The sequence below is a fragment of the Onychostoma macrolepis genome, chromosome 21 (genome assembly GCF_012432095.1).
Source record: "Onychostoma macrolepis isolate SWU-2019 chromosome 21, ASM1243209v1, whole genome shotgun sequence".
Taxonomy (NCBI): domain Eukaryota; kingdom Metazoa; phylum Chordata; class Actinopteri; order Cypriniformes; family Cyprinidae; genus Onychostoma; species Onychostoma macrolepis.
This window is the reverse complement of record NC_081175.1, coordinates 28,167,128-28,185,611: the sequence shown is the minus strand read 5'-3', so window position 1 is coordinate 28,185,611 and position 18,484 is coordinate 28,167,128. Positions and strand designations below refer to the sequence as shown.

Genomic DNA, 18,484 nt, shown 5'->3' with positions numbered 1-18,484 from the left:
ATCAACATAATCTATAAAGGTGAGAATCAAGATATTTCATGATAGTTAATGCGTTTGGGAATGTTTTGAATGAAAAGGAAAAAATAAATAAAACATAAGTGCTGTTGTGGCTGCTGTGTGTCACATGACGACCGATATATATGAGCTATTTTAACTTTAACAAAAATTTACAACCTGAATTCTGGAAATGTTGGGACGTTTTTTAAATTTGAATAATATGTAAACTAAAAGACTTTCAAATCACATGAGCCAATATTTTATTCACAATAGAACATAGATAACATAACAAATGTTTAAACGGAGAAATTTTACACTTTTATCCACTAAATGAGCTTTTTTCAAATTTGATGCCTACTACAGGTCTCAAAAAAGTTGGCACGGGGGCAACAAAGGGCTGAAAAAGCAACACATTTTTGAAAAGATTCAGCTGGGAGAACATCTAGCAACTAATTAAGTTAACTGACATCAGGTCTGTAACATGATTAGCTATAAAAGGGATGTCTTAGAGAGGCAGAGTCTCTCAGAAGTAAAGATGGGCAGAGGCTCTCCAATCTGAGAAAGAGTGCATAAAAAGATTGTGTAATACAATCTACATCATCATCTACAGTGCATAACATAATCAAAAGATTCAGAGAAACTGGAGAAATCTCTGTGCATAAGGGACAAGGCCGAAGACCTTTGTTGGATGCCTGTGGTATTCAGGCCCTCAGACGACTCTGCATCACTCATCGGCATGATTCTGTCATTGACATTACTAAATGGGCCCAGGAATACTTCCAGAAACCACTGTTGCTAAACACAATCCGCTGTGCCATCTACAGTAATAAATGTATTGCACAACTTTGATGGTTAATGCATTAATCAAGGGTGTAGAATTTAGTAGGGACGCTAGGAACATGTCCCTACCAATAATACCCAGCGACTACTAAATTGTCCCTAGCAGGAATTATAAAATTTAGTGAATTAAGTTAAACTCCATCATAATACACAATGTTATTGTGTATCTAACATGTATTTTGAGCTGCAACCTGTCATATTAATGGAGTGTTTCACCAGTTAACAGTAGGTTACCTTGCCTGAATGTGTTCGTAGATTTGTGTTGGATGTTATCTTTGGAATGGAAATTTCCCCGCTTATTTCAGTTAATGTCATAAAACTAGCTAACTAAGCCAGTAGTATTTCTGACAGTGTCGTGTAAACATGGCTGAGGATGCGAAAAGCGGAGGAACAGACAAACTGATTCAACTGAGTGAGTCATTCACGCTGGGACCGCTCCGATTGATTCAAACTCATGACTTCAGTCATTCAGTTCAAGCGATTTACTAGCAGATAACAGATCAGAACAGCATTTCAGTTTTGAATTTAAAGGGTTAGTTCATCCAAAAATGAAAATTCTGTTATTAATTACTCACCCTCGTGTCGTTTCAAACTCGTAAGACCTTTGTTCATCTTCGGAACACAAATAAAGATATTTTTGATGAAATCCGAGAGCTCTCTGACCCTCCATAGACAGCAACTGAAATGTTCCCAGATCGAGAAACATAGCAAGGACAGTGGTAAAACAGTCCATGTGACATAAGTGGCTCAACTTCAATTTTACAAAGCTGCGAGAATACGTTTTATGCTCAAATTGTACGTTGATTACATTTCTGGGTCTGGGAACATTTCAGTTGCTTTGCTGTCTATGCAGGGTCAGAGAGCGCTCAGATTTCATCAAAAATAGCTTAATTTGTGTTCCAGATGAACGAAAGTCTTACAGGTTTGGAACGACATGAGGGTGAAGGATTTCTGACACTGAAGACTGGAGTAATGATGCTGAAAATTCAGCTTTGATCACAGAAATAAATTATATTTTAAAGTATATTAAAATAGAAAATTGTTATTTTAAATTGCAATAATATTTCACAAAATAATTTTTTTTTTCTGTATTTTTGATCAAATAGATGCAGCCTTGATGAGCAGAAGAAACGTCTTTAAAAAAACATTAAAACTTTTACTGATCCCAAGCTTTTGAGCGGCAGTGTATATTAGTACAAATTAGTACAAATACCATAGTTAAACTGTAGCAAAACCATGGTTAATTTGTGGTTAGTTTAACTGATAGTAACCCTTTTTTTCACCTTAAGAGGACACGAATATAGAGATACTGTTTACACTGCTTTAGGATTAACAGAGCTTTGGATGTGATTCATCGGCAAAACAAAGTGAACAATTCTTCCTCAGGAGAGATAAAAACAGCAACTCTTACTTCAATGTCTGACTTATAATTATGTGCATAAGCTTTTTGTGAAATTTGGAGTAACTCCTTAATCTGTTGTTTGAGCTCTTCATATTTAAGGAGAGATCTATAGTTTCCAAAGTCATTTGTTATGATTTTCAAGGGTGTTTAGACGCTATGACATGATCCTTCCAATATCAGACACTAGCCTACTAAATTGTCCCTAGCAATAATTTAGATCAAACAATTAAATGTCTGTTGTCTTCTGTCATGTCCCCACCAATGCCAAAATCAAACCTACACCCTTGGCATAAGCTAACGTTAATTAATGGGATCTGAATCTCTACCAATAGCTGTCTATGATGAGCATTCTCCACAGAATAATCTCATTTCAAGACAGCAGATTCACCAAATTGAATTCAGGACAAGTTAATATATACAGCCTGTCTCTGAACCTCCTCTTCCCATTGCTTACACTGGCCTTGTGTTTGATTATTCAACCGTGACAGTAAAATGAGCAGCATGTAAATCAGCTTCATAAAATCAGCTTTCTATGCGGCTCATCTCTGAGGTCAAACACCTCCGGGCGCTTTTGCTGAATATGTTATTGTTCAGTTTTGCTCTTTCATAATGGAGCCCATTGCTGTCTAGGAGAAATCATTAAGATACTACAGAGATCTCATAGGCATTTAAGTCTTATGCATGCATGCATTAGTTATTAAGAGTTAACATAAAGTTGGTTGATTTTAATACAGTGGGCTGTATCAGTACTGAGACAGAGGACAATGAGAATTAAAAACAGCACGCTTGAGATTTATTCTATTTTATGAGTTTATTAGCTTTATTAAAATGACTTTGTCGAGGGTTTTTGTTGTTGTGCGCGCGCCCTCTGGCGGCGGGTGTGAACAGCGGCGCGCCCGTCAGCTGACGTCACCCCACGAGTCCGTCACGTGACGCTTACGATCACATGACGAGCAGAAGCTGAAAACAGGAAGAGGCGCATTCAACACATTTATTAATCCGGTAAAAGCTTCATTTGTTTTAATCGCTGTGTTTCTATTCAAAACAGTTTAATTGCATTTATTTATTTATACGCGACTATATCGTATGTAAAAACATAGTAGTAAACACATCGTGTCATATCTTTGATAACACTGTCAACTTTCATAGGAACTCATTTATTATGAATTACTCTGCAAAATAATCATGCATGTAAAATGCCGTATTTATATTTCATGTATTATGTATGTTTGTGTGCATTAGGATAGTATGTGAGAATGGCCTCAGCGGTGGAGAGGACGGATGATCTGGTGCGAGAGTATCTGATCTATCGCGGTTTCACTAGCACACTAAAACACCTGGACTCAGAGATCAAAGCAGACAAAGAGAAGGGCTTCAGAGTGAGTTTATGTGTGGATATTCACCTCCTCATGTGTGCAAATTCATGCATTCGCCTGGTCTGATCTGCAGAATTCTTGTGTGTTGGACTGAATAACAACAGGACATTATAAACTTTATATAAGGTTTAGTAGATTTGTGCTTTTAAATATGAGTATGCATGAACATGCACAAGTCAAATGTACATTATTGACCTGTTGAAGGAATAGTTCACCAAAAAATTGAAAATGCACACACCCTCAGGTCATCCAAGATCAGGAAGAGTATATTTCTTCATCAGATTTGGAGAAATGTAGCATTGCATCAGTGTCTCAGCAATGGATGCTCTGCAGTGAATGGGTGCCGTCAGAATGAGAGTCCAAACAGCTGATAAAAACATCACAATAATCCACACCACTCCAGTCCAGTCCATCAGTTAACATCTGGAGAAGACAAAAGCTGAAACAAATCCATCATTTTTAACTAAAATACGAGTCCATAATCCATAATAATAACGCTTCCTCCAGTGAAAAAGTGGTCAGGTTTGAATCAGGAGAGAAATCTGCACAGCGTTTACAAGACAAAACAGCTCTAAACAAATATGTGGCAGCCTGGATTTTGACGTGAGAGACAACAGGAGATGAACTTTTTCACTGGAGGAAATGTTATTATGGATTATGGTATTTTAGTTAAAACATCTTAATGATGGATTTGTTTCAGCTTTTGTCTTCTCAAGACATTAACTGATGGACTGGAGTGGTGTGGATTGTGATGTTTTTATCAGCTGTTTGGACTCTCGTTCTGACGGCACCCATTCACTGCTGAGCATCCATTGCTGAGACACTGATGTGATGCTGTGTTAATGTTGTGTTTTACTGACTTGGGGTCTGATCTCAGGGATTGTTGACTCATGTTTTATTACAGGTTGATAAGATCATCGATCAGCTCCAGCAGCTGATTCAGAATTATGATCTGACGGGTCTGAAGGAGTATTGGGCGTATCTGGACCGCAGGCTGTTCTCCAGACTGGAGGACGTATATAGACCCACCGTCAACAAACTGAGGACCAGTCTGTACCGCTTCTACGTCATACACACCGTTCAGGTTCTCCAGAACATGTCCAGCTCATATTTCACACACAGATCAAAAGAGAAAAACAAGAAAATGTATTTTGCGTTAAAAAAAAAAAACCTATTTTGGTAAATTAGTAATGTGTTGTGCCATTTTCATTATGTATTCAATGACAATAATAATAAATAAAATACTAAATAATAAAGTTATATTATTTCAGAGTAGTTGTAAATTAAATTTATGCTGATAATGAATTTGTTTAGTAATCTATAATTAAAAATTCATTAATATATTTATGAATATAATGTAGCAAATAATCTAATACTAAGAAGTAGATTAAATAATAATAATAATAATAAGATAGATTATTTCAAGGTAATACTAAATTTAATTTATACTGATAATGAATTTATACTGATCTGTAATTACAAATATTTATATGTATAATCTCATTAATATATTAATATAATATTCACTAATAATAATAATAATATGTTAAATATTAGTATTATTCATCCAATTATAAATAATAATAAAAGTAGCATTAAATATTAATAATAAAATAACATTCATTAATATAAACATATCTAATATAAAAATAAATTAATGAATAATAACAGCTTATTAAAAGCTATATAATTTCCCAGTACTAAATTTAATTTATGCTAATAATGAATATATACTAATAAAAATTACATCATTAAAATATTAATAATGTTTAAAAATATATATTTAACATAAAATAATAATAAATAATTCTATAAAAATATTGTTCATTAATATGTAAATATGTACTTACATTTTCATATATAAACAATAAATTAAATAATAAACAATAATAAAAATAATTATGTAATAAAAAAGCTGAATTACTTCAAGGTAGTACTAAATTGTTGCTGATAATGAATCTATACTGATTAATAAATAAAAATATAATTTATGTTTATAATACGTAACATAAATATTAATAATAAAAATAATTGTAACAAAATAATATGAATATATGTATCTACTATGAAATAATAATAATAGTAAAATATTTATTTTTAAATGATAATGTTAAATAACAATAAAAATGAAATAATAATAATAAATAAAAGTGTCTGTTCAGTGGCAGTTTCTTTTGATCAGTATAGTTTATCAGTGGAAGACTGATGTCTCCTGTGTCTCAGATGAAGAATCCCGAGAAGACGCAGGAGTTTTTCCAGAAGCAGGCGCTGGAGCTGCAGGCTCAGACGGAGTGGCGTGATTGGTTCGCTCTGCCCTTCATCCCGGCGCCGGAGCAGAATCCCTCCTTCTCTCCGTATTTTTCCCGGCAATGGGCCGACACTTTCCTGGTGTCTCTGCACAACTTCCTGAGCGTCCTCTTCCAGTGCATGCATATCCAAACACTGTCTATTATGGGATGCTCAGCTGTTTAAATAGCATTAATGTGACACTGATGCCTAGAAATGACACTCAATGTTTTCATGTATAGATTTTAGATGTGCATTCATTGTAATGAGATTAGACTGATTGAGCTCCTTAACAGTGTCACCTCAGCCTGTGCTCTTGAGCTTCGACAATGAAGTACAGAGAATCAAAACTGTGCAGGAGGAGAACGAGGAGTTCAGACAGATGGTGAGATCGTCACTCTTTAGTAGTTTCGTTGGTTTAGTTAGTAACACCTCTTAGCTTGATGTGACGAGAGATATTCAAATTCATTGCAAAAATGTGCACTAGAGTGAAAGGAGTGAAATTGTGCAGCTCAATGCTTAGTTTGCAAACAAGTGCAATGAGGCAATTACAATGCTGATCAATAATTAAAAAATATCATTAATCATGAATATAATATTCAATAATATAAATATATAAAATAATAATAATATAAAAATAATAGCTTTAACATAGCAATATTATGTAATATAGTAAATTTTAAATAATAAAATTATTAAATGTTAATATAATAATTATTAATAATTAAATAAATAAACTGATGATTTATACTGAATTTATGCTGATGAATAATTAAATACCATTAATATATCAATAAATATTGTGTTATATACATGATATACATTAAATAATACAATAATAACATTAACATGATATTAGCAATAATAAATTAAATAATAACACAATGAAAATATATATTTTATTATGATTTATTTATTAATTTAGTAGGAACTACATAATTTTTAATGAACTTATACTGAGTAATAATTGAAGCTATTAACATATTAATGAATTTATTAATATACTTAATAAAATAATATTAATAAAATAATTATATAAATGTTGTTCATTAATATATAAATATATACTTAATATAAATAATAATATAATAAAAATGCTATATTATTTCAAGGTAGTACTAAATTGAAAAAAATGATTTGCACTAGAACAGAAAGTGAAATATTATAGTTCAGCTCATCCGTGTACAGAGATGCGCTTCCAATAGAAACAGGGTGGTTATTTGGGAAAGATGCATTTGCCTGTAATCTAATATCTCCATTTGTTCCAGTTATTTGCTCTTCAAGGAGAATCACGGCAGAAGAGAGACGAGGAGATGGTCCATCACAAACTGCCGCCATACGTCCAGCACATGGACCGACTGGGCGACACTGAGCTGTGAGGAGACTGTAGGACCGCAATCATCCGCTTTTAACCATTTCACACAATACAGATATATTAACTTATTATACTGAGACTGACAGAGTTTGATTAGTGAATAAACATTCACTTGAAATGTCACTTTCTCACCATAGTCTTGATTTGACGTGTTTGTGTCTGTGATCTTTTCTGGACATCTGAGCTTTTGATTTGGGGGGAAAAATCATGTGGAAAAAAAAAAGAGTCTAATATGAAATCAAAACATCATTGCATACATTTGAAACACACAATGTTTCAAATATAAATGCACAGATAACATCTAAATGAGGTGTGATGGCCATTTCTGCAAGCACTTTGAGCTCTTTGTGAAGATTAAATCACATTTTATACAATCAAACTGCAACCATTCTTGACAAAAAGCCTCTTTGTGTGATTTACTGGAGAATCAAGGCGTTGAAACCAGGAACAGGATAAACAGAGGAAGGGAAGTGAGTGGGAGATCAGGTAGTGTGTGTGTGTTTTCAGAAACGTCAGCAATGTTTCGTCTGTTTTCTCTCAGAGATCTCGTCTCCAGTCAGAGGAACGTCAACATGACCACGCCGTCCAGAAACTTCTTCTCCACCTTCCTCCCTCAGACCCGTCGTGCCCCCGGGAAAATGGCCCCGGGGCCACAATCCTCGCCCACACAGGCCTCACTGGGCCGGAAGGAGCCCACCGCCGCTGCACAGGTACATCAGTCTAATTTAAGTATCATTTTTATTTCTAAATGGGTTTTATTATTATTATTATTTTATAATTTTTTTTTTTCAGTTTTATTTTTAGTTATTCTAGAACATCAAGGTAAACTAAATGAACATGAGAAATGTTGCCTTGGCAACTAGCTGAAATAAAAATAAAAAGTTTTTTTATATATATATTTCGATTAATTTTAATTTTTTAATGGTTCATCCATGTTTAGATGAAGGACCCTGTTCTATTAAAGGCATATATAAAGATGTAAATAGACCAAATATATACTGTGAAAAATTAATATTATAAAGATGTCTAGAATGTTATTTAGGAAGTATTTAGTTTCATTATTGTTTTTTTTTTTCTGTTCATTAAAATATTGTGCTGTTAGATGTAATGTACTATGTATTTATTATAATCTAATTTTAAATTGTATTTATTTTATATTTTTAATAAGTTACATTAATATTTTTCTGCTTGTTGTATTGTATTGTTAGCTGAATTATTTATTTTAACCTAATTATTATTTATTTATTAAGGCACATTCTGCTTTTTCTACTCTTAGTACTGTACTGTTTTGTATACTTTATATTAGTCTAATTTTTATTTCATTTTATTGATTGTAATATTTATTTAAATATCTATTTAGCTTTACATTTTTATTTTTTAATTTAATTTCTTTCTTTTGTTTCCTGTAACTTTTCCACAGACCCCAGCACTTCCTTGTTGCCCACTGTGTCTATATTCCAGTATTCCAGTTTGAAAACCCTTGATCTAGCAAACGGTTGAGTTTAGACCCTCTTTTTCTGTGTCTTTCTGCTAACCTTTCTGTCTGATTTTTTTCAGTCTGCGAAAGCAAAAGATTTGCCTGCCGCAAAAGACTTGAAGATGCCCACTGTTTCCATGGCGACGGTGGATGTGGCCACAGGTCATTCCCGACAGAGACGACATCATGACCACGAGAAAGAGAGAAAAGAGCTGCTCTCCAAACTCACACCGCAGGTCCGAGAAAATATCCACCAGAGCCGAACAAAGGCCTCTCTGTCTTTCTGTCTCTCACTCTGTCTTCTCACACGTTCGCTGCTTTTCTGCATTTTGCTCCTCACATGACACTGCCACAACAGTAGCCGCACACTCAGTCAGTGCTTTTGGTTCGGGAAGTACAATTCCTGTTCATTAGGATTTTAAATGTTCTGATCTATAACCCAAACTAAACAGCTTCCAGATAAATCATGATTGTAACTTTGATCTGAAACAATAAAACCGATTTGAAACTCAGAATATGCAAGATACAAGACAATATTTTATGAGGCAATGAACTACTGATCCCACTCAGAAATTCCGGTTGAAGGCAAGACACTAAAGATAAAACCACAGTTTTTTTTTCACGCAATTGTCAATTTTGACACTGCTGTTATCTCAGTTTGGATATTAAAGGGATAATTCACCCAAAAATGAAAATTCTGTCATTAGGTCATAGAGCTCTCTGATTTCATCAAAAATATCTTAATTTGTGTTCAGAAGATGAACGAAGGTCTTGCGCGTTTGGAACGACATGAGGGTGAGTAATTAATGAGAGCATTTTCATTTTTGGGTGAACTATCCCTTTAAACGTGCCAAAATCACACTGACTTCATCATGCCAGGTCTGTCTAGAACGTTTCTATGCATTATTATGCTTCTGATCTCCACAGAATTCGGAGAAGAAAACTGATTCGGATCCTGACGTTCAAACCGAAGCTCTTCCTGAGCAAACAGACTCCACCAATCAGGCGCGAGTCTGTGAAGTGGGTGGAGCTGCAGTGGAGCAGCCCTTCATTAAGCTGAGTCAGGAGGAGTATGGAGAGCATCACTCATCCATCATGCACTGCAGGTGTGGACAGTCCACATTAAATATAGCTGTTCATGCAGCAGAAACAGTTTTCGAGGTTTAATGTCAGTCATTTTGGTTTTTAGTTTCACGTTTGTGTTTTTAGGGTGGACTGCTCAGGCAGGAGAGTGGCCAGTCTGGATGTGGACGGGGTGGTGAAGGTTTGGGCCTTCAATCCCATCATGCAAACCAAAGCCACTATCATGTCCAAGTCCCCGCTGCTCTCTCTGGAATGGGCAGCCAAACCCAACAGACTGGTAATTCACTTTTTGTGAATAAACACAGATAAATAGATTTAATAGAAGACAAGAACCCCATGATGCATGTTGCATTTTTAAGCTGTAAATGTTTCTATTAAAAACAATCACACACTACCAAAAAGTTTGGGGTCGGTGGGATTTTTTTTTTTTTTTTTTATGTTTCTGAAAGAAGTCTCCTCTGCTCACCAAATCTTCATTTATTTGATCAAAAATACAGTAAAAACATTAATATTGTAAAATATTATTACAATCTAAAATAACAGATGTCTGTTTGAATGAGTGTTGTTTTAGTATCATTGATATACTATTATAGATTTTGTTAATATTTTTAAAAAGTTTTTATTTTTATATTTTCACTTATTTTATAGTTTTCACTTCAATTTTTAACGTTTACAAATATATTTTTTTAAATATGTCTATATAGCCTTTATTATTTTTTATTTGTTTGTTTATTTAATTGTAGCTTTTTAGTACTTAAAGTTAAACGAAACAAAAATGAGATATGTAACCCTGATTTGAATATATGTTAAAATATAATTGATTTCTGTGATCAAAGCTGAATTTCCAGCATCATTACTTCAGTGTCACATGATCCTTCAGAAATCATTCTAATATGCTGATTTGCTACGCATTTCTGATTATTATCAATGTTGAAAACAGGATTCACAGATGAATATGAAGTTCAAAAGAACAGCATTTATTTGAAATAGAAATCTTTTGTAACATTAGAAATGTAATGCATCCTTGCCAAATAAAAGTATTTTTATTATTTTTGTAGTGTAATTTCATATTTAAAATTTAAAAAAAAAACTATCAGTATTTGCTTAGTTTTTATTAGTGCTGTCAAATGATAAATCGCGATCAATCACATCCAAAATAAAAGTTGTTTACATAATATGTGTGTGCGCTGTGCATATTTATGTATATATAAATACACACATGCATGTATATATTTAAGAAAAATGTTATGTTTATATATTAAATATATTTACACAAATTAAATTATATGAATATAAATATATACATGTAAATGCTTGTAAATATTTTCTAAATATATACAGTATGTGTGTTTATTTATGCATACATAATAAATGTACACAGTACACACAACAAAAACTTTTATTTTGGATGTGATTAATCACGATTAATCATTTGACAGCACTAGTTTTTATTGATTTATGTGATGATTTTCCTCCTATAGCTGTTGCTTGGCAGTGGCGTCGGCACAGTAAAACTTTACGACACGGATGCCAAGAAGAACCTGTATGAGATGTCAGTAGATGATGTTCATCCACGGTGAGTCCTCACAGATTACCCATAATGCACCAGGATTTTAGTTTCTAAAAAGTATGTGACAGTATACAGTAGACATGCAGTAGATTCCTGTTCCACTTTGAGCTTCCTGTGTGTTCAGGATCCTGTCGCTGGCCTGCAGTCCGAGCGGAACGTCGTTCGTTTGCTCCGCTGCGGCTCAAGCTGCGGCTCAAGCTGCGGCTCAAGCTGCTCATTCAGGTGTTGTGACGGAGGGCGACGCACGAGTTTCGGCTCCTGTATCTGGACAGCTGCTGCTGTGGGACACCAAAACCGTCAAACAGCAGGTACTGGAGCCAAATGACACCAAAACAGAAATGCGACGACTGAAAACTTGTTGCATGCAGGTGTGAGCCAATCGGTGTTAACTCACTTATAATTAGTACAGAATGCTGCTGCTAGATTACTGATGGGTGTTTGTAAACACCAGCATATATCACTTATTTTAGCTACTTTACACTGGCTTCCAATTCATTACAGGGTCGATTTCAATTTACTTATCTTAGTATTACACAATTTGGCACCCTCTTATTTAACTGATCTTCTACATGTACACAAACCTCCAGGTAATCTAAGGTCATCAAACCAGATGATTTTAGATGTCCCTTGCGATAAGAGCTCGCTGAAGTACTGAGGTGCTAAACCATTCAGGGCTTTATAAGTAATTAGCAAGATTTTAAAATCTATATGATGTTTAATAGGGAGCCAGTGCAGTGTTGACAGAACCGGGCTAATGTGGTCATACTTCCTTGTTCTAGTAAGAACTCTAGCTGCTGCATTTTGGACCAACTGGAGTTTATTTATTAAGCGTGCAAAACAACCACCCAATAAAGCATTACACTAATCTAACCTTGAGGTCATGTACGCATGAATTAACGTTTCTGCATTTGACATTGAGAGCATAGGTTGCCATTTAGATATAAATGCCATTTAGATATATGCGACTAAGATGGCGCCGCACATGGCAGCCACAGTGCTTAGCTCTCCAGTGTTTGTACTGTTTTTGTTAGTTCCTGTTTTTTGTTTCTCAAACACGATTAGTTTTACCAGGGATTAACTGCTGAACAATCGGCAGAACACACCACAAAATCTTTTACCGGATTTCGTTTATTTGGACGTTTTGCTGAACGTTGTAATTGGCGGAGCAGCGGCGCTGTTCAGATGCTTCAGGACGCGCAGACGGGGGAAGCAAGCCAGCGCCCTCGTGAAGCTCAGACAGCGCGGATTTCGAACGCCGAGACTATTTTTGAAACTGCTGCCACCGATCTGGACGAGCTCACAGAGACTGTAACATCTTATATCAGTTTCTGTGAGGATATGTGCATTCCTACCAGTTCTCATTTAACCTACAACAATGACAAACCGTGTTTCACTGCAAACCTAAGACAGCTCCGACAGGCCAAAGATGCTTACAGCAATGGGGACAGATTCTTGTATAAACAGGCCAAATACACACTGGAAAAGGAGATCAGAGTGGCAAAGGAACAAATTCTCTTCCAGTGATCCTGCTTCAGTGTGGAAAGGTCTGAAAGACATCAGCAATTACAAGACACCATCCCCAGCACTGTGGAGAATCAACAAATGGCAAACGATCTGAATGAGTTTTATTGCAGGTTTGAAAAAACACTATTCACACCTCCTGCAACCCCTGTCCTGCACTGCAGATCAGTGAAGATGATGTGCATCAGGTCTTCAGAAAGAACAAAAGAAGGAAGGCACCAGGCCCATATGGTGTGACACCAGCCTGTCTGAAAACCTGCGCTGACCAGCTGGCCCCCATCTTCACACACATCTTCAACAGATCACTGGAGCTGTGCGAAGTTCCCTCATGTTTCAAACGCTCCACCATCATTCCTGTCCCAAAGAAACCCAAAATTACTTAATGACTTCAGACCTCTGGCTCTAACGTCTGTGGCCATGAAATCATTTAAAAGACTGGTTTTAGCTTATCTGAAGGACATCACTGGACCCTTACTGGACCCCCTGCAGTTTGCCTACAGAGCAAACAGGTCTGTGAATGATGCAGTCAATATGGGACTGTCTGGATCCTGTTTGTAGACTTCAGCTCCGCTTTTAACACCATCATCCCATCACTGCTCCAGCCCAAATTAACTCAGCTATCCGTCCCCACCTCTGACTCTCAGTGGATCACCACAAAACTGTGGAGATGATCGTGGACTTCAGGAGAAACCCCCCTGCACTCCCCCCACTCACCAGTCAGTGGAGTCATTCAGATTCCTGGGCAGCACCATCTCTTAGGACCTGAAGTGGGACAGTCACATAGACTCCATTGTTAAAAAGGCCCAACAGAGGTTGTACTTCCTTCGCCAGCTGAGGAAGTTCAACCTGCCACAGGAGCTGCTGAAACAGTTCTACTCCGCCATCATTGAATCCGTCCTCTGCACTTCAATAACTGTCTGGTTCAGCTCAGCTACTAAATCTGACCTCAGAAGACTACAGAGGGTAGTCCGGACCGCTGAGCGAATCATTGTACAACCCTCCTCACTCTCCAAGAACTGTACTCATCCAGAGTGAGCAAAAGGGCTGAAATCACTCTGGACCCTCACATCCAGCACACTCCCTCTTTGAACTGCTGCCGTCTGGTCGACGCTACAGAGCTCTGACCACCAGAACGACCAGCACAGGAACAGTTTCTTCCCTCAGGCAATCCACCTCATGAACACTTGACAATAAACGTGGAACACACAACACTATTATACATTATTTATTTAATAATTATCCACCTCCTCAACCACCAGGCGCCGGCGTTCAGCTGGAGTAGCCTTCTGCCATGTGGGTGTTTTTGCTCCCATCCCTAGGCCCCCTCTTCCTTGTTGTACTTGGCCCACTATATCCCGGTGTCTCAGAGCGGACTTTGCCTGTGCCACTGCTACACCTGGCCTCCACCTCCTCCCTGTGGCTAAGGCTGGAGTGGCCCCTCTGACGAAGGGATCCCGGGATTCTGTGAGAGTCATTTCAAGCCTTGCTTTAGAGCATTTGTACTCCTCCACAAGGCTTGAGATTTGTAGAGAGAGGGCTCCATTGCCATACAGTCCTATACTGCTGAGGCATCTGGGTAGTCCAAGCCACTTTCTCACCTGCACATTCACCAATTGCTCCAGTCGATTGGCGTGGGATAGGGTGACCTCATATATGGATAATTAACACCTCTGTTTTTTCAGAATTTAGCAGTAAAAATTACTCTTCATACAGTCTTTTATATTGACTATGCATTCCGTTCATTTTTCAAATTGGTATGTTTCGCCGGGCCGCAAAGCAATATAGAGCTGAATATCATCAGCATAACAATGAAAGCTAATATATATAAGCTATATATATAATATATATATAATAAAACAAACAAAACTCACTTTAATGATGATTTTCTTGTTGCGTTCAGCTGCAGTTTGCGCTGGAGCCGGGCCCGGTCGCCATAAACTGCACAGCGTTTAACCACAACGGAAACCTGCTGGTGACAGGAGCCGCAGACGGGATGATACGACTGTTCGGTGAGAACGTTATCATGGTGACAGTGGAGCTGAGATGTATATTTAGTCATATTTATTTCTATAGTGCTTTATAAAAAACTGATTGTTTCAGAAAAGCAGCGTTACTGTTGTTAATTTCATAAATTATGAAACGAATTTCAGCTGTTCAGCTCTACAGAAGACAATAGTGTCATTATTCAGATCAATTCAGTTCAGTTTTGTTTCAGTTCTGTTCATTGTTGATTCAGTTGAGTTCAATCTCTTTCAGTCTTGTAAAATTCATCAATTGTGATGCATATTCAATTTCAGTTGTAAAGCAGCTTTACGGATGACAATAATTTAGCTCAATTTAGTTCAATATTGATTCAATTTAGTTCAATGTTGACTCAGTTCAGTTAAGATACAGTGTCGATGTTCCAAAGTGCATCAAGTTTAAAACAAATTCAAAAACATTAAACATTCATTATTCGGCTCAATTTATTTCAGTGTTCAATGCTGATTCAGTTCAGTAATAAATTCATTGCAAAATTCATTATTATGAAATTAATTCCATTTCAGCTATAAAGCAGCTCTACAGAAGACAATAGATTCATTTTACAACTCAGTTTAGTACAGTGATGATTCAGTTCAGTTCAATAACGTCAGTTTTGCAAAATTAATCAATTATGAAACAAATTCAATTTTAGCCATAAAAGCAGCTCTATAGAAGACAATAAAGTCATTTTTCAGCTAAATTTAGTTAAATGTTTCAGTCATTTAATTGTTTATTCAATTTAGTTCACTAACAGTGTCAATGTTTTAAAGTTCATCTATTATGAAACAATTTCAATTGACAGAAGTGTCATTATTCGGCTCAATTCAGTTTAAAATGAGTTACAATTTGTTCTAATCCGATGGGTCAGTGCAGTTAAATTGATAATATTACTGGATATTAATCGTCTTTTAAACTTCATGTGGTTCACATTTAGTTTGCTTGTTGAAAGTGTTTGTTTCTGCTGCTTTTCTCTGCAGACATGCAGCGCTATGAGAGCGCGTTGAGCTGGAAGGCTCATGATGGTGAAGTGTACAGTGTGGAGTTTAGCTACGATGAGAACACCGTCTTCAGCATCGGAGAAGATGGGAAGGTGATGGGAATTTTGGGGATTTTTGTAGGAATATCTAGAGATGTGTAGATTAATGTGTAGATTAATCACTAAATGTCATGTTGTGTTTGTTATCAGTTTGTTCAGTGGAATATCCACCGCTGTGGCGTGAAACAGTCAGAGTACTCGCTGTCCCAGGATGCCGTGGGGCCATTTGTCCTGTCGGGTTACAGTGGCTATAAACAGGTTCAGATTCCACGCGGTCGACTCTTCGCTTTTGACTCTGAGGGGCAACATGTTCTCACCTGCTCCAGCAGCGGAGGAGTTATCTACCGGGTAACACTTACACCTGTTTGGATTTTTGTCACCAGTATTTTGTTTCTTTCATTATGAACCAGGGTTATTTTAATATCATTGATGTAGTTTTATAGTATAGTGAGTTTTTTGTTAAAGTTAAGTTTTAGTAATTTTGTTAATTTTATTTCCCTCATTTTTATTATTTTTTGCTTTTTAAATGTGTCTCTTCATTTTTAGTTAAGTTTTAGTTATTTTAGTACTTGAACTTAATCTAAACAAAAATTAAAAATGCTGCCTTTACAACTTGCTGAAATTCTTATTCTATTTCAGTTAACATTTTTACATTTTTTTTAGTAATTTTGTTTTCTCATTTTATTAGTTTCTTTTAAATATGTCTATATAGTTTTTATCAAGTTAATTTCAGTTTTAGTTTCAGTTATTTTAGTACTTCAACTTTAAACAAATGCGAATATGCTGCTTTTGCAACTAGCTGAAATAAAATCTTTAATTTATATTTCATTTTGTTTCAGCTTACATTTATTTTAATTCTTCAGTTTTAGTATTTTGTTGTGCGTTTTTCTCATTTTTATTATTATTTTTGAAATATCTATGTAGTTTTTATTAATTTTTGTATCAGTTTTAGTTATTTTAGTACTTCAACTAAAACTAAACAAAAATTAGAAATGCTGTCTTTGCAACTATAGCTGTAATAAAATGTTATTTAAAAAAAAAAAATATATATATATATATATATATATGTATATTATTATTTCAGTTAACATTTATTTTAGTTCAAGTATTAAAATATTTATTAATGGTTTTAATTTTATGGATCTAATCTCATATCTGCTCTCCTCTTTTCTATAGTTGAATAAGGCAGACACGGGTCTGGAAAGCGTCTTGTCTCTCGGTGGTCATAAAGCACCTGTCGTGACGGTTGATTGGTGCTCGGCGATGGACTGTGGCACCTGCCTCACCGCGTCTATGGATGGCAAGATCAAACTCAGCACGCTGCTCGCTCAGAAACCCTGAGCTCACAAATCATGCTCAGCGGATCTGAAACGTACACTTAGAGCCAGTGAGGAAGATGATGAAGACGACTAAAGCAGAATCTCTGCTATAGTTTAAATCACATGATGTCTTATGAAATAATCATCCCTGACAGGTGACCATTAGAATATCAAAACAATGTTACTGATTCAAAGACAACAAAGCTGCATTTCCACTGAATGATAAAAGACCATATAGATCCAGAGAGTGATGACATATTATATTTTTCACAAAGCATTTATGTTTCTGCGTGAGTTAGTGATGTCTGGGTACATGTGGAGAAATGTTACTTGAGAAAGAACAAATGAACGATGAACAAATGTTGAGTCAGGTCAGTCGAGGAAGGGCATTAGCTTCACATTAATGTTTCTGTAGTGTCTATTTCTTACTTCTGGAACCATAAAATGCAACTTAGCCAAGTAATAAAGTATTTGAATGATGTTCATACAATTTGTTTTGCATCCTGTTGTGCAATAAAACCAATATGATCAACCAAAGTCCTGTGTGTCATTTAAAGTGTTTTGATAACACACGTACATCACGGAGACGTGTTGATGTTTGCATTTACATCTGCAAGATGTATTTTTTAGAGTATTTGCTCATCTGCAATATGTCTATAGGACATTTCCTATCAGATGTGAAATAGATGTTTAGAAGATGTCTTTAAGATCCCAGAAAGCACATGTACATCTGCAAGATGTCTGTTAAAGATCACTTGATCTGGAAAGCATCTGCTGTGTACAAACATCCGACAGATGTCTGTAAGATGTCAGTTTTACATACATTCTAAATCATAAACATCTTAAAGACATCTAATAGACGTCTATTTGACATTTGATAGGAAATGTCCTATAGACGTATTGCAGATGAGCAAACACTCTAAAAAATACAACTTGCAGATGTCAAATAGACGTCTCCATGATGTATGTGTGTGCTATCAGGGATATTCATGATTTAAAATGTATGTAAGACGGATATCTTAAAGATATCTGTCAGATGTTTGTACACAGCAGATGCTTTACAGATGAAGTGATCTTTAACAAACATTTTGCAGACGTGTGCTATCTTGGAAGGAAAAAAAAAACCTATATTTGTATAATAATTTGAAATATGTTCACAGTAATACAATTTAATTACAAC

The 18,484-nt window shown here is 35.7% G+C and overlaps 1 protein-coding gene across 1 annotated transcript; it reads left to right on the top strand.

The window, feature by feature from the left end:
- Positions 1-3,121: 3,121 nt before the first annotated feature.
- Positions 3,122-17,835, top strand: wdr91 (WD repeat domain 91). Its single transcript, XM_058759131.1, has 16 exons — positions 3,122-3,241; positions 3,482-3,618; positions 4,520-4,699; positions 5,839-6,046; positions 6,204-6,286; positions 7,170-7,276; positions 7,818-7,986; positions 8,834-8,989; positions 9,681-9,859; positions 9,963-10,113; positions 11,318-11,412; positions 11,531-11,714; positions 14,828-14,936; positions 15,927-16,039; positions 16,136-16,333; positions 17,162-17,835. Exons 2-16 carry the CDS (start codon positions 3,496-3,498, stop codon positions 17,324-17,326), a joined length of 2,220 nt encoding a protein of 739 aa, XP_058615114.1. The 5' UTR covers positions 3,122-3,241; positions 3,482-3,495; the 3' UTR covers positions 17,327-17,835.
- The last annotated feature ends 649 nt before the right edge of the window (positions 17,836-18,484 follow it).